At 34.3% G+C, this 27,822-nt stretch overlaps 2 protein-coding genes across 15 annotated transcripts in view; both read right to left on the bottom strand.

Moving 5' to 3' along the window:
- Window positions 1-239: 239 nt before the first annotated feature.
- Window positions 240-16,185, bottom strand: LOC106162097 (beta-1,4-galactosyltransferase 2). Of its 2 annotated transcripts, none has more exons than XM_024075106.2 (7): window positions 15,023-16,185; window positions 14,432-14,670; window positions 14,019-14,206; window positions 13,414-13,536; window positions 3,373-3,483; window positions 1,437-1,581; window positions 240-1,302 (listed from the first exon to the last, which is right to left on the bottom strand). In XM_024075106.2, the coding sequence occupies exons 1-7, from the start codon at window positions 15,495-15,497 to the stop codon at window positions 1,195-1,197; spliced, it is 1,389 nt and encodes a 462-aa protein (XP_023930874.2). In that variant the 5' UTR covers window positions 15,498-16,185; the 3' UTR covers window positions 240-1,194. The 2 variants fall into 2 exon arrangements, 1 of the variants encoding a protein (XP_023930874.2); XR_015331763.1 differs by lacking the exon at window positions 240-1,302 and adding an exon at window positions 1,908-3,129.
- Window positions 16,186-16,413: 228 nt separating this feature from the next.
- The window catches only part of LOC106175131 (uncharacterized), a 57,170-nt gene continuing 45,761 nt past the window's right edge, over window positions 16,414-27,822 (bottom strand). For 6 of the 13 annotated variants that reach the window (XM_086999575.1, XM_086999577.1, XM_086999578.1 and 3 more), the window contains 7 exons: window positions 27,571-27,769; window positions 26,884-26,967; window positions 25,523-25,741; window positions 24,647-24,719; window positions 23,077-23,191; window positions 21,304-21,461; window positions 16,414-17,921 (listed from right to left, as the gene is read on the bottom strand). In XM_086999575.1, coding sequence (XP_086855701.1) covers window positions 17,774-17,921; window positions 21,304-21,461; window positions 23,077-23,191; window positions 24,647-24,719; window positions 25,523-25,741; window positions 26,884-26,967; window positions 27,571-27,769 — 996 coding nt within the window. In that variant the 3' untranslated portion in view covers window positions 16,414-17,773. Of the gene's footprint in view, window positions 17,922-18,459; window positions 19,454-21,303; window positions 21,462-23,076; window positions 23,192-24,013; window positions 24,090-24,646; window positions 24,720-25,522; window positions 25,742-26,883; window positions 26,968-27,570; window positions 27,770-27,822 lie in introns of those variants that run through there. The other 7 variants (XM_086999579.1, XM_086999580.1, XM_086999576.1 and 4 more) reach the window with 7 other exon arrangements.

The following is a 27,822-nucleotide window of genomic DNA, read 5'->3' as shown; positions in this document are numbered from 1 at the left end:
GCATGAGGGGAAGGTGTTTGTGGGAGGTAATAGGCCATCAAGGAAGAGTGGGTAGGCGCCTGGTCATAGGAGCGGAATTGGCCACTGGGACGCCAGGGATAAGAAATAAGAAGATTAGAACAGATCACTGAGGAAGATTCATACATACAGCTAAAGGTGTCATTTTTACTGAAGTTTTTTTGCCATCTGTCTTAATGAAATTGTATTTCTGTTTATAATAATTATAACTTAAGCAGTAATACAAAAACATAATAATCTTTATTGAGATATGGTAACCCTGAGGGTTGAAGTTATACATATAATATATTAAATTCACAGTATATTCATGGTACACAAAAGTTTTTTAATACAATTATTATTGTGAAAATGCAGACTAAACGGCTCTTCATTAGTAATATACATTTATCTGAAGAGCAATAAAATACAAAAAAAAAAAAAACGACATCCGTCTTACAGTTCTTGATTGTTGCATAACGTGAAACTCTAACCTTAACCTTTTTATTAACAAATAGCCCGGATTCAATATGTAATGCCCCTATTTCACAGAGACCACGAATGGCCATGAATTGACAAATTTCAGAATTCGTGTTTGAATCGTAATCAGTTCGTGAAGTTCTTAACAGATTCGTATATAATCGTAGTCAGTTCTTGCAATTCTTGGTCAATCGGGAATTCGTGGCAAAAATTTTGAGCTGTTCAATTTCTAGACAATATTCGGACAATATTCGTGCGATTCCAGCCGAATCCCACTAATATTCGTAACACTATCGCACCTGTATCGTTACTAAATCGTACAGCGTGTCGAATTAGACAGAAAATTGGCAAAATCTCACGAATCCTCACGAATCCTGAAATTTGTCAATTCCTGGAGATTCGTGGGATTCGTGGTCTGTGTGAAATAGGGGCATAATTAGAGTATGCCGGCTCGACCAGCTTTTGAAGAAAATATATATAATTTCTTCCTGCAAAGACTCTTTTTTTTCGTGCAACCTTAGTTTCACGCCCAGTATTAATACGCCCAATATTACATCTACTACCATAATGCAAAGCAGCCCTCTAGAAAAGACAAGTATTAATTAAGAAGAGCTTTACCTATCCCAATCATCAGAAGACCAGAAACCATATAAACGAGTTCGATCGCATTACTGTATATTTTTCACACGGATTCGATGCCATGGGGAAATAGTTGCATGTTTATTGGTAGCTGGAGTGACGACTGGAGGTTGCATTGACAAATGTCGTGTTCGTTGTGAGAACCGATCTTAACCATTTATGATCTTGGAACTTTGAAAGCTGTTTATTCTGAAACAATAAACATAAAATTGTCATAAACGGGTGAAATGCATATCCATTGTCAACACATTTTGAAAAAGCGCACGCAGGAGAGAGAGAATTTAATGGAATTAAGTCAGGAAAGATGCAAAAACAATTATTACCATTAGGATTCTCTTTTCATCCACATCTACGTAGATCCTTGTATACAGGGGGGGTTGCTCCAATTTCAATACCGTATAAGAGCCATTCACATTGTTCAGACCATCCGTCGCAAACCTCTTAAAGGCTGATATATACATCTTCACGCTATAAAAAATTGAAAGCATATTATTATCTTTTATTAATTTATCTTTCATATCTATAAAAGCAGCCCAAATTCGTTTTATTTCTCTAAGTTGAAACGGTTGAATAACAATAATGAACACACATAGCAAGTACTTGCGAGCTATAATATCACAGATCTAACAAATATCATAAGCTGTTTACACACTCAATACCAAATTCTTCTTGGAAAAAAACTAATCCACTCTGAAGTAACACCTTGTTGCTAGCAAACTACGTCCAGAGCTGACGTGACCCCGTAGTGACAATGATTGATGTTGAGATAGAATTCCAATTGAGCTTTCACTTACAGGTAACCCTCGTTCAATTTTTTATTTCACGCCACATGTGGCCCTGTTCTCTTTACACACAACTAACTGTAATGTACCCCACCACAAGTTATTTTCTTCCCATGAAAAACCCAGGAATGTGATTTGTGGCAAAGTTTCTGCAGCACATGCAGAGGTCCCACGTTTCCAGTATACCCTCTCTGTCATCATTTAAAAAATCTTCTAGTACATGTGCTTGTTTTTTTTACTATCCCTTCCAATTCATTTTGAACTTCAACCTCTGCCCAAACTTTTAGTAATGCCACCTGCTCCTCATGCATCCATGTGAACCTCCTATCTACAGGCGCCTCGTAAAAATATGACATCTTTAATATGAGCAAATAAGACTTTCAACATTTTCAGAAAATACGATGTGCTGCTTTGCGAAGTCTAGGGGTTTAAAAATTCGTATTTTAAAGGTACATACGAACCGAGCATCGGTGGAGTGTGGATTCCCAGTAACACATGGAAACCACTTCTACTAGTTTCTTATACAACTCAAATAAATTCGACATGCCAAGGGATAAACTGAATAGATCACTCGGTCAGCCATAAAAGAGCTTTAGACTGCTCCTTTTTTAAATTTTTGGTCAGAAATTTAACCTACTTTCGTGACCTACTTTTCTGCCCCATTGACATACAGCATAGATTGCTAGCAGAAAAATCCATGCAAACATCATTTTCGGTTAAAATTAAACAATGCCTTTTGGCAATTCTCTTAGTTATACTACTTCAAACTATATGTTGGCATTTGGTTGGTTTTTGTGACAAAAATTGACTTTGTATGCATCTTTAAATTAGCCCATTTGATCTGGAGGTTTCAGGCAAAAACTAAGGTGCGTTTCGCCAATGATCGTCAATTGTGCGACGTGTACAACAAATTTTCTTAAAAATTCAAATTTTGCTCAATTCAGCTTCTTATATCCCCCCAAGAGGCAAGGGAAGGAAGCCCAGAGAGCAACGAAGAAGGATTGAGGAAGAAAAAAGAAGAGGAGAACAGGAGGCAAAACTGACGTACGCCGTAAGAACGTCATCACAAACGTGCGAGGCAAGCGTTACGCATTTGTAAGTGACGCAAGTCTGAAGTGTGAATTACTTTCGCCGTGCGTTGCATTATCTTCATAAGTGGTGAGTACGTGCCGTGTGAGTGCTGCCGTTCTCTGTAAATGTCCCATACATTGTGCGCAGTAAAGAATTCAGTGTCCTTTGAAGTTAAAAAAAAAACAATACAAAGAAAGGCTCCTAAACCGAAATTGGTCTGTTATTAGCCCATTAAACACAGTTTATTTCCCCTTTCCTCTGAGAAGTCTCAATTCGGGGGAAAATTTTAAATGGCTGCCGTTTCGTATGGTATTTCAAACTTAACATTTAGTATGGAATAATTTTTCCCAAAGATTTTAGATTTTAAGCAGTGCAGAATTAAAAAAAAAAGATAAATAACGCTTACCTCAAAGAATAGCGAGGATTTGATTTTTGATTACTCGTATGATTCATCATAGTATATCGGCCAATATCTCCAGCAATAAAACGTAAACCTGGTTCTCCTTTGCGCCGGACCCTGTGAAAATACAAAAACGAAAATGAAACAGGAGTTACAAGGATATTGTTGTTTGTGACTTCGAGTTGTGAATAAGTGACTTCGGGCGGTGACTTAGTACGTGTGAGTTCAGGTTCCTATTGTACATGTGCCAATACTGTCTGACAGTATTGCGTTATTTTCAGACTTCGAACAGCAAGTAAAAGCAATTACAACAAAATTAAACTATTGGAAGCCATCTGGATAAGAAGGAAGAAACACACCATGAACAGAGATAAGGGAGCACATAAACTGCCCCTAGTGTATGACGATATTGTCAAACCCACCCCGGGAGGCACGGGCGAGAGAAACTAACAAGTCATCATCAAGACTGAGGTAATTACCTGTTCACCTTCACCTGAACATTTAATTCAGTTGTAACCAAGTCTGTCAGAGTAAACAGAAGAAACAGGAAAACCAAATACACGTATGTGGATCTATCAAAAATAAAATCTTTTTAATATCAAAACTGAGATCCAATGGAACTATTTTCACATATCGTTTATGGGACCTATATGTGAAATAGGCAACTTCATCGATTTGCAAGGGACGCACTGGCACCCCTTTAGGATGTCCTAAGATGGTGCACGCCTCTCGTGACACTTGTCTTGGGAGGCTAGATAAGATCTTACATTTTTCATTAATAGGTAATGCTTTGATTAGAAATATAATGTAAAAATGGATATAAATAGGACTGGTGGTGGGTATTAGGAAGAACTTAGGCAGCGGGATTTAAACTCGTTGGATAACCACGACTCTTGTTGCTTGCTTCTTCTCGGTCGGTGAACAGGAAATCGAACCTTACAGATTCATGGAGGGCATATTTTTAGTTCCGTTTTTCTGTTTGTTAGGAACATTTCGCAAAATGTTGCGGACGGATTTTGGTGTAATTTTCTGAACCTGTCAGAGAGGGTCCATAGTAAAAGAAATAATATTTTGGTCGCAAACGATTACATTATTATAAGTTAAATAACAAGGCAGCAAAGCTGTCAAATGTACAGACAAAAAACAGAAAAAAAAAGATGCAAAATAGGTCATTATGTCAATTTTGATGCAATAATAAATGCTTATAATAGCACAGTCAGTCAACACTGATTTTTAATCATGCACAACAGGTAACATGGTCAATAACAGGAGCAGATTCAGAGATATTTTCTGACAGTATTCCAAAGTATCTTTGTTGATCCATCCTCCATTTTGATAGTCTTCCAACAGAAACCCGTTAATATAAACTGTAAAATCTGACTGTCTTCCAGGAGACCCAGAAGATGGTCTTAATCCACCCTTTCAATAAGATTACAATGTCAGGACCATGAGAGTTAAAATTCACATGATGAAAGTCCCTATATATGAAAAATGATGACAGTGCATAAAATAATATTACATCGTGTTTAAAGACATAAATACCAATACAGCTGCTTATGTGGAAATACTGAAAATGTGCACAGCCTCAGGTGGATGGGAGTTAAAAATCACATCTTAAAAATACCAGTGTTGGAGAAAAAATTAAATAGAAACAACAAAAATATAATTCTAATGAAGCTGTTATTCACTGCTTCCTTATTATGGACACTATGTTATCTAGCAGAGAGCTTAACAGGGAAATATCAACAAGTGTGCTTTATGAAATTTCAATTAATGGCTACTTAATTAGGTAAATGAGTTTATAGCACTGAAATTAGCCTTGCGAATACCCAAGGGGAATTAACAGACTGACCACACAAATTTGTCTATCAAAGGTCTTCAGGCCCATAAGTCACACCTTAAGAAAAGCAGAAAACAATAATGCACAAAAACAGGAGACTGCCCAATTCTGATGCAATAATACATTATGTTTAACTGCACAGTCAACATAAAATTTTAATTATGCACAACAGGTAACGCTGATGAAAGTAAAAGCATAAGGCTCCAGGCCCATCAGAGTTCAAGTTTTCAATTAGAAAGTGCCAGAATGAGAAAAATGAAAATTTCACAAAAAATGCATAAATTTAATAAAAATGATGACCCAATTGACCTGGCTTTCTAATTTGAACTGCATGCCAATCCTAAAAATCGTACTTATAAGTTAAATATAATAATAAGTAACACAGTTTTCTTTTCATAATGTTTGCAGTAGCAGTGCAAAAAGATTATTGTCAATTTTGATGTAACATTACATAATAAATTATAGAATAATTATCACCAATTTTTGATTATTGACTATAAATAGGATGGACATGTAGAAAATTTGATTACCATTAGGCTTCATGTCCATGGGAGCTCTGAGTCCCACAATGAATATGCCAAAAAGATAATGAATATTTCACTAAGTGTATAACTTCCAGAAAAAGAAGCCAATTAGACTGCTTTTCCAACTCGGGCTGCATTTTAGTCCTGTGTTTCTTTTTTGAAAGTTTGACAGTAATAAGTAACACCGTTTTCCCATAATGGTCATCATGGCAGCAGCACCAAATATTGAGACAAACATTACGAGAAAATGACCAACGCATCGACAAAATGAACAGAGCGATGAAAGAGGCAGCCAAGGTAGCTTCGTCGGCAATGATAAAAGCCAACCATAATGAACAATACAGCCGAAAAAACAATGTAAAAATATATGGCATCCCGGAGTCTGAATCGGGCGATCAGACAACTTCTGCCCTAGTAATTAAAACATTAAAAGAGAAGATACAGGAAGAGGTGAAAGGCGATGATATTGTGGCAGTGCACAGGATTCCCGGCAAACCAGGGGAACCCAGGCCGATCATCTTAAAGTTAAAAAACACAGAGATAAAATCCCGTATCATGCGCAAAAGGGGTGTGCTAAAAAGGTCCGACAGAGCCCTGAGGCTAGCAGACGATGTTACAAAAGAAAACAAGGATCTACTTAAATTGCTGAATGACCATCCGGAATGTGAAAGTGCGTGGTATTTTAATGGCAGTATATATGCCAAGATTAACGGCAAGGAAGGCAAGAAAAAATTCGACATCGGGGACGACATTGGAACAAAAATTCGTCACTAAAACCTTAACACTATAATGTTGATGCAAGCAAAATTGATTGAAACGATACATCTCATGTCTTAATTTGTACAGAATAGTGCAAAAAAAGTAATATATAATTAGGATCTCTGTAGATTTAATACATAGAAATCATACATGTAACGTAAAAAGTGGTAATTAGGCATATAGGATGTAAATAAGGAATTCTGTTTTATTTCCAATTATCTTTAGTATTATCCTTATTGCTATTATAATGTTTTCTACATCCACGACAAATACAGAGAAAAGGTGTGCTTCATGTCTAATCACATAGACTAAATGTTTGCCGAAGTGGTATTATTAGAGAGTAAATGCTTGGCACAAGAGCACACAATTATGAAATTCTATTCATGTATATTGCTCTCTGCGCATCAGTTGTTCTCAGCGCATCAGTGTGGAAATCTTTTGTCAGTGAATCCGTGGATGATGTGTGTGAATACCTGAGGAAAGACAAGCTACTTAAGACTATAGAAATAGGAAGTACTAGTGTGAATGAGATCGCGAGGATGGATGTTGTCTGTGTGGGAGGAGAACATGTGTATAACTTTTGGTGTGTGTGGCTCCTGCATTACACTTGCTGTTCTTTGTACAGACACAGATGTGTCTGCACATACTATAACTGTTATTTGTGTCTGCCGTCGTCATTGGTAACACCGTGACTTTCAAGGACAACATGATAAGTGGAAAGCCACAGGTTAGGTTAGAAAATCAGCTTCTTATATTTTTTCCTTCCACTCCAAATGATTAAAATCGCCACAGTAAATTGTCAAGGACTAGGTAACCCAGAGAAGAGAAAAGACGTTCTGAATTATTATAAAGGGAGAAAATATTCAGTGATATGTCTTCAGGATACGCACTTCACAACAAAGCTAGAGCCCTATATTGAAACACAATGGGGCTATACTTGTATCTTTAATTCATACCGCTCAAATTGTAGGGGAGTTGCAATTCTTTTTAACAACAATTTTGAGTTAGTTGTGCATAAAAAAACACAAGATGATAAAGGTAACTTACTCGTTGTAGACTTAACTATTAATGACTGTCGAGTCACGCTATTAAACATTTATGGTCCAAATGAGGATTATCCAGAATTCTTTGATAAGGTTAGGGAATCCATACTTGAATTTGCAAATACAAACATTATAGTGTGTGGAGACCTTAATATCGCAATGGATCCAATTTTAGATACTTTTAATTACAATAGGAATAATAACCCAAGAGCTAGAAAAAAATTAATTGAAACTATGGATGAATTGGATCTGGTAGATTACTACAGAGTTATAAATCCTTCCAAAAGAGCATACACATGGCACAAAAAGAACCCAGTTAAACATGGTAGGCTTGATTATATACTAATATCAAATAACCTCTCAAATCTTGTCACGGATATCTCAATTAAAGCGGGTTACAAATCAGATCACTCGTCAGTTGTCTTAGAATTAAAATTTAATGATTTCGTTAGGGGACCCGGTCTGTGGAAATTCAATTGTTCTCTTCTAACCGACAGAGAGTTTGTTGACAAAGTAAAACTAACCATTAAAAGAATAAAAAATCAATATGCCAATATCTTGTATAAAGTATCCATAATTGATTGTATTCCAGAAGAAGACCTGCAATTATCCATATCCGATAGCCTATTTTTGGAAGTACTACTAATGGAAATAAGGGGGGTAACTATATCACATGCTAGTGCTAAGAAAAAAGATAAGAATAAGAAGGAAAAGGAACTTATTGATGAGATACAAAAACTTAAAGATGACAATGACGCAGGAAATTTAGTACATAATGGCATCTTGGAAGAAAAAATACAATCACTAGAAACATTAAGGAAAGAGAAACTACGGGGAAGCATGATAAGATCACGCGCACAATGGGTTGACGAGGGGGAGAAACCGACGCAATATTTTTGTGGTTTAGAGTCCAGAAACTTTCTGAATAAAACTATTCAGGTGCTAGATATAGATGGAAAAGGAACAGTCTACGAACAGTCAGAAATCCTTAAGGAGGTGAAGCTTTTCTATGAAAATTTGTATTCAAGCAAAGAAAATGAAATAGATGACGTAGACCTCAGTAATGTACTAGAACCGTATTCCTTTAATAAATTGGACAATGTTACTGCTCACGAATTAGATCAAGAATTTACATTAACTGAAATCCTAAGTGTTATTAAATCAATGAAGAATAACAAGTCCCCAGGAAGTGATGGCTTTTCAGCCGAGTTCTACAAATTTTTTTGGAATGATCTCAAGTACTTTATCAGAAGAGCTATAAATGATATTTTTTTTAAAAAAATGTTGCCTATCTCACAAAGACTCGGAATCATTGTATGTCTCCCAAAAGGAGAAAAATCAAGAAAAGACATGAAAAACTGGAGGCCGATTACACTCCTGAATGTATTTTATAAGATTATTTCTGGATGTATCTGTGGACGAATAAAACGCACTCTGAATTCTCTCATACCTCCATCGCAGTCGGGTTTCATACCCGGTAGATACTTGGGTGATAACATACGAGCAATATATGATCTGATGGACTATACTGAGAATAGACAGATTCCTGGCCTTCTAATGTTGATTGACTTCGAAAAAGCTTTTGATTCCTTAGCTTGGTCCTTCATCTATAAAGCTCTTAACATCTTCGGCTTTGGCAGAAATCTAATAACATGGGTAAACATACTAAACACTAACATTACAGCATCCGTTCTACAATGTGGTTTCCTGTCGAAACCGTTTTCTATCCAAAGAGGTTGTCGACAAGGTGACCCAGTAGCCCCTTATTTATTTATATTGAGTGCTGAAATGCTGTCAATACTGATAAAGAGCAACACATCTATAAAAGGAATAACAATTAATGGAATCGAGAATAAGATTTTACAATATGCAGATGACACTTCACTTACATTAGATGGATCGAAAGAATCTTTATTCAATTCCCTGGAAACCCTTGAATACTTTGCAAAATTATCTGGACTACACATCAATGCCTCAAAAACTAAAGTAATATGGATAGGTTCCAAAAAATATAGTAAAGATGTGTACCATCATTCCAGATGGAAACTTTATTGGGGGGTACAAATATTTGAGCTGTTAGGCATAACTTTTTCAGTAGAGTTAAGTGACATGATTGATCTGAATTATCAAAAGCAAATGACAAAAGTACAAAGTCAGATTAAACAATGGAAAAAACGCATCCTTAGCCCAATAGGTAAAACCACGATTGTAAAATCGTTATTAATTTCCAAACTTACCCATCTATTTATCTCCCTACCCAACCCAAACAACGGATTTATTAAATCGCTTGAGACTGAGTTTTATAATTTTGTATGGGGGTCAAAATGTGATAGAATTAAAAGGGACGTAGCCTCTCAAAATCACAACGCTGGTGGCCTTAAAATGATTGACATAAAATGTTTTATTACATCATTAAAATGTTCTTGGTTGAAAAGACTAATTTCTAGGAAACAGATTTGGACTAATATACTAGAATCCATATTAGGAAAAAAGTTAATCCAGAACCTGCTCGACTTTGGTGATGATTATGTCAGGAAGTTAGCAGAACGTATCCAAAACAAATTTTGGCAGGATACTCTGATAGCTTGGGCTTACTTTATGAAAGTCCAAATGTTAAGGGAATGGGCAAGTGACCCAGGCGCAATACCTCTTTGGTATAATACTGAAATTAAGATTAACAACGCTTCGGTGTTTATCCCTTCCTGGTACAAACAAGGAATAAAAGTTCTTGGAGATATGTTGGACAATCAGGGAAATTTAATGAAAAAGAATGTGCTTGAACAAAAATTCAATTTGAGAGTCCAAACTATGCAGTTTAATAGCATGTACAGTGCAGTTAAGGTTTTTCTAAGACAATTTGATAAGGAAAAGGTGGCTATTACAGTCACCCCTTACTACCCGTTTCATTTCAAGGGGCTTATGCTAAATGAAAAAGGAAACAGATATGTATATAATGTCCTAAATAAGAAAAATATTATTCCCACTGGTGTCTGTACATGGAACCAAAAACTATTCAATAACGGGGACGCTCGCTTAAAAACGGAAGAAATTTTTGAGACTTGTTTTGGAACTTCTCGAGATACAACGTTACAATGGCTTCAGTTTAGAATAATACATAGGATACTCCCTTTGGGTGCTTATTTGAAAAAGATTGGCATTCAGGATAATGACATATGTGGCTTTTGTAAAAGAGACCGTGAAGATCTCCTTCATGTGTTTATACAGTGTAATAGTGTGCGTCCTCTTTGGAATAAGTTTCAAGACCATATACTCGAAAAAACTAATGTCAATTTGGATCTCGATGACTATAAAATCTTGTTTGGAATAAAATGCACAACGGAAAGTAAAATTTTTAATTTACTTATTATGTTTGGAAAACTATATATTTACAAGTGCCTGAAACAAAAAAAGACCCCAAGCTTTCAAGGTCTTTTGGGTTACATAAAATTTATGTATCATGTTGAAAAAAATATTGCTTTGCGTCATGGATCTTGCACATATGACAACTTTGTTAAACAATGGGCACAATGGTTACCACTTTTTGTTGAAGGGGAATAGCAGTAGCATCCCTTTCTTTATCTTTTGGGTTTAAGTTTTCTATTATATTTTATTTAATTTTGTTTTGTTAATCAGCAGGCACTTAGAGATGAAGTTACTATATTTGAGTGAAATGGACAGACAACTAATTAGTCTATTTTTGTAAACACAACTGTGTAATGCAAGGATAATATACATATTAGCAGTGACCAAGTATGAGTGTTGTGCGTACGTGGGTATGTGTGCGTGTATGAAAGGAACATATATATATATACTCTATTTGTGTTTATTTATTTACTTATTATTATTTTTTTTTCCATAATAAAAAAAAAAAAAAATAAAAAAAAAAAAAAAATATTGTGTTTTCTTCTATTTTGATGCAACATTACATAATGCTTAACAGCATAATGACCATCAATTTTAAATGATAAAATATACGTGTCATGGATTTTCAGAAAATGTGACTATCAAGGGTCTTCAAGCCCGTGGAGGTTCTAAGTCGCACCTTGAAAATGTCAATAAGTGCAAAATTAAATTTTCACAAAAAACTGTTAAATTGCCAGAAAAATATACTAAACAGACTGCATTGCCTACTGAGGCTGTATGTTAGACCCATGTTTCTTTCTTGTAAGTTTGAGAACAGCAAGTGACATGTTTTCCCTTAAATGGTCATCATAGGAGCAGTGCCCTAAATAGGGGTTTCTTCAAATTTTGATGCAACGTTACATAATGTTTAACAGCATAATAACCATCAAATGTTATTAATAAAATATTAGTAACATGGACATTCAGAAAACATGACAAGCAAAGGTCTTCAGGCCCATGGAACTTCAAAGTCACATCTTGAAAATGCCAAAATGTAAACAAGACAGCACTGTCCTGAAATGGGTTTATTTCCATTTTTAACACTTTTTTAACATAAAACAAAATAAACATTTTACTGCCATTTTTATATGACCAACTAAGAAAATTGATGAGATGGGAAAAGTATCAATAGAACAGTGTTAAATGTCCAATTTCCTCCATTCTGAGATTCTGAACATAGTGGATGATTGAATCTGACAAACTGCAATGATATGAGTTTATTTCCATTTTTGACACTTTATTATACAATACATGATAATAAGTTTACCATGTTTTTTTACATAATCAACTAACAATGTTGTAAAGATGCAGGAAATATCAAACAAACACTTTTACGCATCTAATAAGTTCAATAATGAGACTGTTAACATGCCTAATAATTGAATCTGAGGAAATGTGAAAAAACAGTATAACTTCTAAAATAATGGCCCGATTATGCTGATTTTCGAACTCAACCTGCATTTTAGTAAGATTGACCACTCCTGTGAATATAATGCCAATTGGCCAATCCGTTTTTCTTATATTGTGTTATCAGTGTTGCATTTATATTGAAAAGTGAAAAAACAGCATAAATTCCCTAAAAATGGCCCAATCATGCTGATTTTCGAACTTGACCTGTGTATTAAGAATTTTCATCAGTTCTGTAAGTTTCAAGCCAAAAGGTAAAATGGTTTTCCACTTACTGTGTTATCAGTGCTGCATATATGCTGAAAAAGTGAAAAAACAGCATAAATTCCCTAAAAATGGCCCAATCATGCCGATTTTCGAACTTGACCTGCATATTATGAATATTCATCAGTTCTGTAAGTTTCAAGTCAAAAGGTACAATGGTTTTCCACTTATCTTGTTATCGGTGCTGCATATATGTTGAAAAAAGTGAAAAAACAGCATAAATTCCCTAAGAGTGACCCGATCATGCTGATTTTCGAACTTGACCTGCGCATTATGAATATTCATCAGTTCTGCAAGTTTCAAATCAAAAGGCAAAATGGTTTTCCACTTATCGTGTTATCGGTAAAAGTGCACGGCGACGGCGACGACGGCGACGACAGCGACGACGGCGACGACAGACGCAGATGATGGCTATATGTACAGACACATCTGTGTCTGTACATAATAAAGTCTCTTTGTCTCTTAGCAATATTATGCGAAAAGTTATGGAGAGATTTTGATGAAGTTTTGATAGGTCAGAAATAGCCTAGATTTAAAATGATGATAAATCCTTTAATTGATAATGACAATTATACCAATCAATTAATAATGTAATTTATTTACTTATAATAAGAACTGAGTTAATTAATTAATAAATTACTCCATTGATAAATAGTTAACAATAAGAAGAATTGAGCTCTCTTGGCTATCTGCGCTCTCCGATTGCTTTTTTTTTTTTTTTTTTTTTTTTGTTATCTATCAAATGGCACCGAAAGCAGACAAAGGGATCAAGGCAAACTTAAAATCCTAATAGAAAAATTGTTATTACCGAAATGACATGTCATCATCCTCCGCACCCCAACCGAAGTAAACATTGGGAAAGCCATTAACTAGGCGCATATGCTTTTTGGTCAGCGAAGTCACACCTCCAAACTGGTTTGGATAAACGGGTCTGAAGAAAATCAAATGCATGAACTTGGTAAAAATACCTTAATAAATTGTGAAGACTTATGACTACAAACGGTTGTTTAATATATTGATCAAGTCCTGGAAATTGATAAAGTCAAGTTATCAAAAGTTGCTATTTAACTATGAGAAATGGCCTCACACACGGCAAAGTGTCAGTCAATGGCAAAATACAAAAAATAGTAACCGGGTAGGAAACCTGTCTTTTAACTTCGTAAAATGTATGTGAATATACATGTTTTCATAATAGGAACCTGTCACCAAATTGAAAGGCCCATAGAGAGATGAATCAAGCTTTTTTGCTAAGGCACTTGCTACATTATTTGACCGTTTTATGGCTGTTACTAATCTTCATAACCGTTATGCAGTGGAACTACAATTTTTTTTAAACATCTTTATTCTCAAGAGGGTTAAATATTGATACAGTATAAATAAAGGTGGCAATTCGACAATACTACAATAGCCTACCTATAATTATACTTGTCTATTGCAACTGACATGTGCGTTGGTTTCTCCGTGCAATTGTACATATTTAATTCGTTTTCAGCTATAAGGTCCACATCATGGAAAATAAAGCAGTCATAATCCTCTATTTTTCCAGCTTCCACAAACCCTATATTCATCAGCATGGCGCGATTGAAAAGAGTCCTTACGTGCTGTAATAATAATAATAATAATAATAATAATAATAATAATAAGTATTATCATTATTATTATTATCATAGTGATAAAAACGTATGACCACTGTATTGTGACCTGAACACTCACTCGGAAAACACTTTTGATGTAATTTATGGTGGTAGTATGCAAAATTAAACGATTCCTTTGGTTCATACAAATTCCAAGTTGTGTGGTACTTTATGATACGATTTGCCACCTACCTGGTCTACTACGTATATTCCGTAATGCAATTTCTGCTTCTGTAACATTGGATGCATGTTGTTCAGAAATATCCTCAGATGTTCTTCCCTGTCTCTGAATGGAATGATGACGGCCACGTGAGTTTGGGGAACGCAGTCAGGGGGCTTCCATCGTCCTCCGGCAATTACACCAAGGCAGCGAAATTTGTTTTCCAGGTCTTCCCAAGATAATGGTTTAAGATTGAGCTTCCTTCGGCTTACTTTTCCAAAAAGTAAAAATTATGTTTAAAAATTATTTATTTATTTATTATTATTATTATATTGCAAAAGTGTTCAAACGGGAACTCTATACAATAGCCAGGGTTTAGAATGCCTAGTTGAAATAATATCATCAACATACCTGATGAACATTACTTATTTTAATAGTATTAAAATACTATTGAATAACCTTCACTTCAAGAACTCATTGAAAAACGTATGTTAAAATAACAGTTTGAATTTCGTGGCCATTATTTGCCTTTTACACAAGTTTACCGACTATGTTAGATATTTATCTTTGCATGTTTCATCTCCTTTGATGCCGAGAACCTGTTAAGAGGCAGGATGGCTCACCAAGACCAGCTGGTATTGCTTCACATCTTCTATCCAACCTTGGACTGGCTTCATAGGGGGTGTAGACAGCTGTGTCGAGTCTATGCGCGAGAGATCTGACGCGCGGTGTAGACGTTGGGTTTCTGGTGGTCGCTGTTGACGTAGGTATTTTGGCGGTCCCTTCAGAGGCAAACGTCCCGTTCTCGATTGTGAATGTTCTAGAATTTGCGTTCTTCTCAGTAGGACTAGCTGTTGCTGATGATGCAAACTTCAAAGTTGCGAAAGATGACGTAATAGTTCCATTTTGTGGGGGTAAAGCCATTCGGCCAGAGTCATGGCCGCGGTAGGGTATGCTCATCTTCCTGTGAGATGGACTTAGAAGAACGTACCATACCACGCTTAAAACAAGTGCGGTAAAAAAGAAGCTCAGCTTTTTGCCCAGCCGTTTACTACCAGTATACTTAATGATTCCAATTCTGTCTGTTCGAGATTTCATAGTGAATCGCGTTATTACTTTGCTAGATAAAAGCACTAAATCGTCACAACTTACCACATTGCTCGCATATACACTAATGTACGAGGTGGAACTAGGCCTCTTAAAGGATGATTGCGTAAAACTGAATTTTATGGGCACGAATGCAGTTTTAACATTGATATTAACATATCAGCAGCCGCGAGCACAGCATCAATAAAACTGTTAATGACGCAAGCTAGTAAACTATTCAATATTGGAGAAAGTCTATATATTCAGCATATAATACTGGTTGCTGCTACTCTAGTGAAAATGAGCTGGTTGATTCCTATTCAAGAGGATGAAAGAGAAACGTACCCAATTGTAATACCTCAGCTTAATTTGGTAGCATAAGACTTTGTATATTCTTAAAATCGGCATAAACAAATATCTTTGCATAGCAAATTAATTTTTAAATAAAATTTTGGCCTGGTTAACTTTGAAATAACACGAAAGGTAAAGTCCAAGAGCACATTTCTGATATTTGAAATCATCACATATCACTGTCACTTTGATTTCTATAGTAACTTTTCCAGTAATCATTTCGATTAGTGAGATATTGAGCAAGTAATTTTCTAAACATGCTGGGCAAAGATGGGAAAATAGTAAAACCTTTTGAAAAAGGGTCCAACAGGTTCTGTTAGGCCTATTACTGTGAACATTCAGATAATGAAACTACATGCACAATAAAACGAGGGCAAAAAGTGCTATTCGAAATTGACCTGTATTTCAATTAAATGAATCAATCCAGTAAATCTGAGGAAAAAAGGCACACAGTTGTCCATTTATAGTGTTACTGGTGCACAGCAGAAACAACAACAGATGGTGATGGTTATATTTACACGAAGACACTGGATCAGTTTTGATATATACTAGTACGATATGTTATTAAAACAGAGAGTTATATTAAAACAGACATTTTATTTATAGCAATAACAGAAATGACCAGAGGAAAAAAAACACCTTAATGATCTGAAAAGAACTTAAATGCTTTAGTGTAGCTAAAGAGTAGATATATCACAACCAAGCTAAAATGAATTGTTGTAAACAATACAATATCGCTTACTTAAAACAATTTAATTTTAAAATCCTTATTTTAGTTGAAATGTATTCAATGGATATTTTCTCATTAAAAGAGCAGTCATTTTCAGACTAGATTTAATTAGTAGAAAATAATGATCAGTAATATGGCAAATAATTCCCTACTGACTATAACCTAACTTACAGGAAAAATTAATTATAAATATATACAAAAAAGTAAAGGGAGAAGCAAAGGTGTTTAGGGAATAAAGAAGTTCAAGTAAGGGGGGAAATACATCACAACTTGTTCAAATATGGCAAAGTTAATGCTCTCCATATTCAAAATATTTGGCTTGATGTTTTACCAGCACATTATAAACTCCATTTTATTACATGAAATTATAGTATACCATTACAATAAATGAAAATAGTTTATCCTTAGCAGAGTGTGTCAGTTGAAATGAAGTTAAAAAGGTGTCTGAACTTAACAAGTGGATTTAAGAGACAAAATGGCAACAGCAGGGGATGGTGAACATACTGTTTCTCACAAGCATAAATCTGCCTGATTAAAAATAAACTGTGAAGAAGTACTGGTATATTGGTCAAGGGATAAAAGCACCATTCTACTTGAAAGCACCAACATCTACTGCCATGCAAGGTGGATGCCAGGGTTAAAAATATACATATATATATTATAATATATACACAACATATAAACTCTGTCATAAATATTGCACAACTAAATTTGAAATAAAAGATAATGTTCTATGCAATTCATTCATCTTTTTATAACAATACAAAAACTGACTATGTTATATTGTATAAAATAATGTTTAACAGCAGATGCTTTACACCTTTGTGTAGTGCACTGGCAAATGTACAGTGACTTCAAAGACAGCATCCTGCAATATCTTGGCAAACTTATAAATTCAATATGGTAATTGACCAATAAAATCTTTAAAATCTTTTCCTCTCCTTTACTGTTCTTCTAAAATGTTGATACTTAAGGCACAAAAATATCTGATGTCACAAGCTTTGAAGGCGAATGAAGGTGATGAATCTGCACTTCAGACAAAACAGTTTTAATTATTGCTCACAGAGCTAAATCAAACAACTGTTTCATTCAAATCCACTCTTGCATCTATTTTACCATGCATCAGCTGTTATAGACATGATCAATTCACTAAGTTTCTCACAGTGATGGTTTCATAGAATATTGTAACCAAGAGGACCGAGTTGCATTATTGCTCAGCTTTTCCTTGGTTGGCTTCATGTGAGCGAAGTGTTCTGTACATCATTTGAACATAGCAGAATACACATTTCCAATCTGGTGTCTTCATGCGGACCATATCTTCTACATCCAATAATGGAGAAATATCTGCCAGTTTTCTGAAAAAAAATCATGTAGAATGTTTATTTTTAAACTACCGAAAAATGTGCTGTTTTTTTAAGGGGCACACACACAACAGAGAGAGAGAGAGAGAGAGAGGGAAAGGGTGCCTTCCTCAGGCAATACATATTTCACATTCATTGCTCATTTTTTTATTTAAGCTTTTCTTTTCATTTTGCATTTCTGAGAACCAAATTTACCAGACACAATCCATTAAAACAGATTTTTTCATGGTATGGCATTCAGTAAGAAGTAAAAATATTGTATGTGGGGCAAATATTTATTTCTAAAATTATTCAAGCATTCTTTCTTCACATACTTCAAGCAAAACCACTTCATACTGAAGGGCAGGAACAGGCGAGTAAAAGGTTGTTTGTGCATCATATGAATTCTGACCAACAATCAGAACTTACTTTATTGATTACTTTTTTCAAGTTCTTGTTTCATGTATTTACCTATTATAGTAGACAAAAGAAAAGAAAAGAGAGAGAGAGAGAGAGAGAGGGAGAGGAAGAGAGAAAGACAGATTCTTAAACACAAGTTTTCATCCATAACTGGATATCTTTATTCCTCTGATAGATGTACTAATACATAACACCATAGCAGTGAATATGATTAGGGTATTGCAATATCTTGGTAAACCTAGCTTTTTGAAATTTTTGTTGTCCTCTTTTTCAATATCAATTCTTTAAAGCACAAAATTATATATAATATATAAATATATCTACATTTAACATAATATATATACATTTTATATTAAAGAAAATCTAAAAATAGATTTTCAAGGGGACTCATAACTTTGACAGAAGATTGGGCTATTGGTCATTGATGAATTTCAAACAATATAATCTACAAAACTTACCAACAGTCAGTTTACCATATGCAAGAATTAGCAAGAAAATTAAAGAAACTCGAACCAAAGAGAATCCAATTAAGAAAGCAATTTGAACTGGTTTGGGTCAAAATCCCAACAACCAAAGGAAACAGTGGATGACAAATATTTTCATATGGTCAATGCTAATATAAGGTTAAGAAACCAAAATATACTTGACAATGTAACAGACATCAAATTACAATTTACCAATGCAAAACCACGCTTTTTAACCAGAAACTGCTATGCATTAACTGTACCATAAAAACAAACAAAACTTATTACTCACACTTTTTAGGTAAAGAGAGGACTCAGCAATACCAGGATTAATGGTGACAATAAGAAAAAGAAAACTTAAGTAACATTTAATTTATGGATATCACCGTTCCATCAAAAACAAGAAAATATTTTGAAAAGATAACTTTCAAGAGAGAAAAAATGGTGTTGGCATGATATTGTAATAAATATATATTTGTACAATCTGAGGATGAGGCAGAGATATTTATCTGGTATTACTTCTTTGATTTTATCTTGATCAAACCAAGTTCATTTAGTCCTTTATAAACACTCTGGATATAGGTGAAGACACACTTCCAGTCTGGATTCTCCATACGCACCATATCTTCAACATCTAATAGTGGAGCAATGTCAGCTTTTTGCCTGAAATAATAAGACATTTTAGTCTACTTCTCCAAAGTAATACAAGCAGTTATTTCAGGACGTATGAGTATTACAAAACATTTATATGAATTTACCACCTTTTCATATTACTATTATCATCATCATTTGTGGAGGAATAAACTGCAGCTACAAAATTTTAAGTATTATATAGGATGGGTATGTTTAATATGTAAACATGCAAATGAAGCATTATAATCAGGATATAACATGGTAGTCATAATTTGTCACCTTTCAGGCATTCTTTAGTTTAAAAGAACTCAGTTATGTTTAATGCTTAAGCAAAATGTTATATCAGAGTTTACCTTCTTGGTCCAGCAGTCTTGGGTACATAGGGACTGAAGCATCTCATTCCCCTCAAAACCACTGCCAGTGTCTTAGTAGTTGTAATAGTAACCATGCAATAAAATATCCGCTCTCCAATATAAAAAATACCACATCAAGCTGCATGTATAAATGGGATCAGTCCAGAACCACAATGCATTCAGCAGCCACCAGAGGCATATTTATGGTTTTATGTCATATAAATAGTTATTATGTATTAGATACCCTCTTCATCCCATTATGTATTTTGACTCTATCAGTCCAGAATTCAAATTTAAGCAATTTCTCTTTAATAAATGATAAAAAAAGATACAAAAAACACGTTCCACTTGACATGAGATACAATACACAGTCAGCAATGATTTTCATGACCATAGCAACCTTTATGTACATATTCAAAATTTGATAATTTTTAACAAAAAGTAAATCCATGTGATTAAAAAATCTAGTTTTAGAGTGTAATCAAAATAATGAATTTTCCACATCAAGAATGTAAATCATGAAATATAAAAATGGAGAATGCAAAATTTGAGTCATTCTTGCCTTCTATGGTAGAATAATGGAAAAGGAAACAGTGAGGAGGCTGTGAATATTTCAACAGATGGCAGCAGAATGATTGTATACAACTAGCTACAGAACAAACATCCAATCAAGGTGGAGTAAGGGCAGAGTAAGTGTGAAAAGAGAGGAACACTGTAACTTAAACATAAACATAAAAACAAACTTCTGGATAAAAACTTGTCAATTTATAACTTAATGCAGTGAAATGCATGTGAATAACATTCTTTAAAATACTTTCTATAATCAAGATTCTTATAATTTTCATATCTATTTTTTGTGTTTGGAGTTCTTTTGGGGGTAGCAATCAGTGGTTGTGGAATGGGGAAGTAAAGGATTCAACTGTAAAAAGAAATAATACACAAACCATAGCACAACTGTAAAGCTAGTTGTAAATAGAATAAAAAGCTCCAGCATGCATATACCTCCTTTAAATAGACAGTATATATATATATATATATATATATATATATATATATATATATATATATATATATATATATATATATATATATATATCAATTACTTCATAACAATGACAGAGGTACAGAAAAGTGTGCAATCTGTCCTCTTTATCTTCTGTGTTGTTGAATGTTCAGTGAGTATACTCCAGAATTTCTGTTTTTCCAAATGTCCAAAACTGTTTTTCAAAGTTTTACTCATGCTTGTCATTAAATTATACTAAATGCCCCACCCTTCAATCATTATCTCTGCAGGCAGGCCCGTAGCCAGGGGAGTTCGGGTTGAAATAACCCCCCTTTTCCATGAAAAGGTTCTGTCTGAATGAAATTTTATCCAAGTACATGAAGGTTTCATGGTAAATGGTCCACTTTTTTTTAGAAAAAGAATCCCCTTCTGAAATTGCTTGCTACGGTCCAGCTCTGCCATGACTTTCTGACTTTCATCTTGAACTCCATTATAAAGATTGATTGCCTTAATCATGTACTCACTCAGCTGTATCAAATGCCAGTGTAAAGTTTGCCCGCCTGTTCTTGGAATCAAGATTAGTGAAGTCAAAGGCATCAGGAAAAAAGTGGTGAATCAAAGCACAGAATGCCATTCCATCATTCCATGAACTTGAGAAGTTGGTTATGTTTACTCCATAATTCTGTATAAAGAAAATGAAAAATTTAAACAATTAATACATGGATGAATTAAGTCATATGCCAATAAATGGAATTATTAGCACAATTAAATATTTGTATTTTTAATTATCTTAAACAACTTTTTAATTTCATTAAGACATTTTAATTTATTGGTAAGTTACCTTTTTCTGCTCACATTAAATTAGCATATACAAATATTCTGAGCCAGACAAAAGTTTTAATGAAAAAGTGAACTATTTTCTGAAAACATGCTTAAGGTGACAAAAGTACAGACAACCTATCTCCATTTAAATATTCAGGATGATGGACAAAATAACACACACACACGTGTATGTACACAAAAATGACTAGGGATTTCCTATGCTGTACAGAACAAAGCAATGGCTCTTTATCATACAAATATGAAGTGCACATGCCAAGAAAGCTATCAGACATTTTAGATACTAATAATCTATTCAATGCACATGCAAGGCTTTAAATATGCAAAGTAGGAAGTTAAAATAAAATAAATAAGTACAGTTATCGGATCTCTTGAACAAAAGATTAGAGTGTATGAAACAAAACTAAAGAATACATGTGGGCATTAAGAATATGAAATATCATCTACATAGTTCAGCCATTTTTTATACTTGGACCACTTTACTGCAGACACACAGGTTAGACACGTGGATCTAGCTGCTATAAATCTTTTTACAAGTGGGAAAATTTCAATCTAAGAAATGTCAGATAATTTCTCCATTCTTTTTTAAACTCTCAGTTACTTCATGCTTCTTTGATTGCGGCTACTTTGGAAAGTTCTTCAGGCCAATGGAAGTTCAAAGACACACCTTGAATTGCCAAGATGTGAAAAATGTACATCTCACAAAAAACTGCATAATTTCAAGAAAAATAAACCGATCAGGTTGTTTTTTTTAAAACTGTACCTGTATTTAAGTAATAATAATCACACCTGTAAGTTTGAAGCTAACAGATCAACCATTTTTCACTTAATGATTGATCTGTAATGCATATTTTCATCAATTCTGTAAGTTTTAAGACAATCAGCCAAATAGTTTCCACTTATCGTGTTATCTCTGAAAGTACACAGCTACAGCAGACACAGATGATGGCATTACGTAAAGACATGCTATGTCTAGACATGAAAATTATGGCCTGGGAAAACGTCCTTCTCATTTTGTTGTGATATTTTTATTGTTAGCGTTATTCTAAATCACATCTGTGATAATAACAGGGAGTGTATTTACAACCAAGCAGATTACCTCAGGCCTTGCCTTGAAGTACTAGATAAATCCATAATGCCCAGCTATGCATTGCACCAGATCTATGCCTTAAGGTAGTTTGTACCAACATTTAGATAACATAACACTCCGTGTATGGCACGAGTGCCTATTCAAATCAATGAGGAATATCCGCTGCATTCATAGAAATGATATAAAAAGATGGCTAATACTGACGGGAACATGCTGATACCTAAAACCTCACTAACAAATATCCAAAGATATTTCTACCTCAATTCGCATACCATCACCGAACAATTAGTGAGTATGAAGAATGCACACAGACAAATCCAATATTTTCTTCTGAACACAGTCAACTCAACATTTCATCTATCATTACCGCATATTCTTTGGTCATTGCTTGTGTCCAACTGAGTAACATTTGTTTGATAGCACTGGGGCTCCTTGTCACCCCTCCTCCGCCCCTGCCCCTACCAGCTCCAGCTTGTAAGAAACTATAAACAGCAAAGAATAATACCAAGAAGGAATATGGGGTCCAAAGCACAATGAGTACATATCCTAACAAATCTAAAGCAGTAGATATAACTAAGTAGCATCATGCAAATCTGTTATATTGGTAAAATGATATCAGCTACTGATCAAAAAGAAGAGGGAAATGATGTTGTTACTGCTAGAACTACAGTTGAGTTTGAGGCATGAAAAGAATGGCCTGAAATGGTACAAATGAACTGCTGATGGATCTGAAATGGTGTGGTAAAAGAAAAATGAAACTCGGCACTGAGAAGACACTAAAAAAAATATTTGGAAACCTGAAATGTATGTCAACAGAGAAATAAAAACAGAATTGCCGAGGAAAAACTCTTTGAAATCATCTGATATAAAGAAATGTCAGTGAAGCTGAAATGGGATGGAGAGATTCAACACTGCTGAGTTAGGCTGTCATGGAAGCAAGAGTAATGTCACAGATCTAATAAAAAAAGGTATAAAATGTCTAACTAAAATAAGAATATTTGGTAAATAATTGACGTATAACATACACAAACACCAAGTTTAAAGCATGTTTAACCTGGAGGTAAAACAAATTTAAAAATCTGTACAACTTTCTATCTCCAATTTATTTGTCACAAGAAAAAACATGGAAGTTTGGGACCTTACTACTGTTTTATAATGTCCATACTTTTTGCTGCTTACAGAAAACTTGGAATTATATGTATGGTTCACAATTAGCAAGGAAGTAGATATCTTATCTGCTTCCTTGCTATAGCAACCTCTAAAATAAATCAGTCAGATGTTGGGGGAGGTAGTGGTTGGGGTACCTTATACTCCTGTGTATTTGCCTGTGCAAAGTTTAGAATCTGCTGTTTGATTGTATTGGCATTCATCCTCACAAAGCTGCAGCAGAAAGTTGAAATAAATTATAATGAATGACAATTAAAAAGAAGGAAGCTTGAAATTTCAGCCATGTTTATCATAGCTTATAAAAATAAAAGATAACTGGTGCATTCAGCAGCTTGCATTTAGTCTGACTGAACTGCTGCATCTGCAGAAACAAAACATATTATTTAAAACATTATTGTTTCCACAGGGATGTGATATATTAGTTAGCATACAAAATATTCATCAAAAACAAATTACTTGCATTCCTTGTGTACCTAATCACCTAAATTAATTTTTCCATTACTAACAAATCTCCACTGTTCTCCCTAGTGGTCAAATATGCTAGGTACCAATATCCACGTCACACTCATAAAATCTGGATGAAATTCAAGTTCTTAAGTTATTTTCAAAGTTTACTGGGGTATTATTTTCTTCTTTTTCTGTATTTGTGATTCCAAAAGTTATATTTTATTGAGAAAAGCAAGGGAATTAATTACCCTTTTTATTACCCTCCTGAATTTCACATGTTGTAACAACTATATAATAATAAAAAACAACAACATTTATCTTACTTTGGTTTGGCAGGAGCTCCTCCAGTCTTAGCATCCATTCCTTGGAATGCTGCTCTGGCACTCTTGGCTCCAGCTGCAAGATAAAACATCATTAAATAGCATTGGAATAAACAATAGGAGCCACACAAAAGGCAAATTAACATTTTAATTAAGCAATAACAATTATTTACACAAAAAAATGTAAGGGCAAAGTAAAACCTAGTCCTGAAAGCTGACAAATATCTGATAACTTGAAAAAAAATTTACAACACGCAAATGAAAGCAAAGGTACATCTTTGAAAATGTGAATATGCATTCACTCATATTCTAAATCAGAAAGTGTGCAAAATATCCTCTGTAAAGATAATTCTGGTGAAGGGAAAAAAACTGTCCCGCATGATGTAACAGAATTAACTACTACAACTTAGGTAAGCTATGCACAAAAAAGTTTTAAAAAACTATTTACAACTGTAGTTAATGGGTGAGCAGCTTAAAGTCTCAATTGAAAAAAGCATTATCATAATACACATTAAACAATATAAAACTATAATAAATACAACAATGTTGGTTTTTTAAAGAACACACTAAATATACTATTGTCAAATCATAGTTTACTTACTGAAATTTCATCCTTTGAAACAGCATGTTATCAAAACAATAGACAATTATACATTTTCAAAAGTAACACAAAACGTGCATCTTTACACAACAAAAGCATGCTTCTTTCTAGTATTTTTAAGTTCAAAATATATAATTCATTTCAAAGTCTATGTAGAAATACAAAATGAATGCCACACTGTCTACAGTAAATACTATGCCATCAAACAGATGTAACAACAATGATGAGTACAAATAAAGGAATAAACAGAAATAAAAAAAGAAAATGAAGCAGACTACCTAATGCTGCTATTGCACCCCGTGATTTGCCAAGATTTGCCAACGTGCTGGGGTATTTTGATTTGGACAAATTAGGTGTCCCACCTCCCCATGTTTTTGTCTGCTCAGTATTTTCTATTAAACCATCTCTTGAATTCCAAGCTTGGTATTTGACAGTGATAGAGCCACTGGTCCCTGGGCTGCTGCAGTTGGAAAATTGTTCTGCTAAACTTTGTGCATCTGTGCTCATAGAGAGAGAGAGAGAACAGGTGGAAATCATGTTAATTACTATAATAACACAATTATAGTATATTGTATAAAATTTTGGAAAACCTGAAAGGACATGTAATATCCAAGGGGGTGTGCATCTGATAAATGTGGAATTTTGAAAGGTAATTTTGGGATGAAAAAACAAACCCAAGTTTAAAATTATGAGAACTACTGTTTGAATAATTCCAAACAATACAACTTTTTTTACATAGAATGTGAAAGGGTTAAATGTGGCACGGTGCTAGGGATATAATAAAATCGACCATTTGAAAATGATTGATTTTTTTAAGTGATTTCCTCCCAATAAATGTGCAATGAATTTTGAATTATTTCTGGAATTGTGGCATACATCGTAATAGCCCCCTCTCCCCCTACTTTCTTTTCTAAAATCACTTTATGGGGATGAGGTAAGGATGGCATGGGCAAACATCATAAAACAAAATCAAAGCTTAAATGTTTCTCAAAATTCCATCTCATTTTAAGAAAGAACTTTAATATAATTAGTCTAGTACATAAAGATTCAATCTAATAATCTAATGAGTTCAATCATAAAATCATGAATGAAAAAATCCAAAAAAGCATTAAACAAACAGGAGGTGTTTTAGCCACTATTTGAGGTAACTATGCCAGGTTAGCGGTAAACTAACTCCACACAACTCTTCAAAGTGCAATTGATCCAAAGCAGACATGCCATATCTCATGATTTAAGTTGTATTTTTGGAAATGGGCCAACAGAGCCAAAATGGCAATCCAAGAGAGCTCTGGGAAGGATAAGAGCAGGTACCTAGAACCCCTTAACATTCAGTTTCTCAATTGTTCAGATACCATAACTGCAGTAACATTGCATCTAAAAGGCTGATATTTGGATGCAGTATTACTGCATCCAAATATCAACCTTTTTTTCAAAAGGAATCTGGAAGTGTCTTCATATCAAGATCAATGTGGTTATATAACTTCCAAGGTTCATGTTTTCTGAACCAAAAACTACTAGGTACTCAAACATATTCCCAGGTAAAGTATTTCAAGATTGTTGAAGTGTGGGCTGGGTTATCAGGAGATATGGTGTCATGCCACATGCATTGAAAGGTTGAATTTCTTTTATCTCAATGTACCTGGAGGAGCAGACTTTTTCGTAAATCCACTCGATGTTTTCGTAGTTGTTGTTGTTGTTGTTGTTGTCTTAGAGCTGGCTCCATCTATTATATGGAGAGAGGACAAAGCATTTGAACATGGACATTCCATACATAAAAAGAAAAATGCATGTCTGAAAAAAGTATCCCACAGTCTTAATACACATTATTATAAATACAAATACATGCACAAGGTGCAGGCTTTCTGATGAATTTGCTTAATCAAATGTATAAGATTATTAAGCTCAAAAATATCAAATAACAATTGCAGCTATGACAGTCTTTGTTGGATAATCTCAATTGGCACACAATATTCTCATTGAAACCATTTCTCAGTATTAATGATACCATGAAGAAACACTGTAAAAAAGTTAATAACTAATTGTGAAATTTTTAATGCTGTAAAATTGATACCACTTACCAAAACTTTCAAATATAAAAAAATTGAATGTTTACTTTATATAACTACCATCAAAAGACTGTCATTTTATTATAGTTAATATGCATTTTCTTCTAGGAACAGATAGTAAAGTATGCAATATATGTAGTCTCAGACATCACCTTATACTCAACAGGATGATTCCAACAACGTACTTATAATAAATAACACATTACAGAAATTTAATTGAAACACATATTGATAACTGCACATAAAGTGACCTAGCTTACCTTTCACCGTTGTTGTGGTTACATCTGTGATTGTCTTGTCAAATGCTTCATCTTCTGCGATGCGACCATAAGCCTTCATGGTGGCCTGTTTCTGAGCATCTGCTTTTTCTTTAAGTAGTTTGGTTCCAGCATCAGCACCGGATTTGGCTCCAAGTTGAGATGATTTAGCGTCTTCCTCGAATTTTTTCAACTGGCGTGCCTGTAGTACAAAGTACATTTTTTCTCTGTACAAAACATTTCTGACCATAATTT

This window comes from Lingula anatina, chromosome 1 (genome assembly GCF_051362555.1).
Source record: "Lingula anatina isolate TDL-2025a chromosome 1, LinAna3.0, whole genome shotgun sequence".
NCBI lineage: Eukaryota > Metazoa > Brachiopoda > Lingulata > Lingulida > Lingulidae > Lingula > Lingula anatina.
Note: the sequence above shows the minus strand (reverse complement) of the source record. Positions and strands in the feature narration are given on the sequence as shown.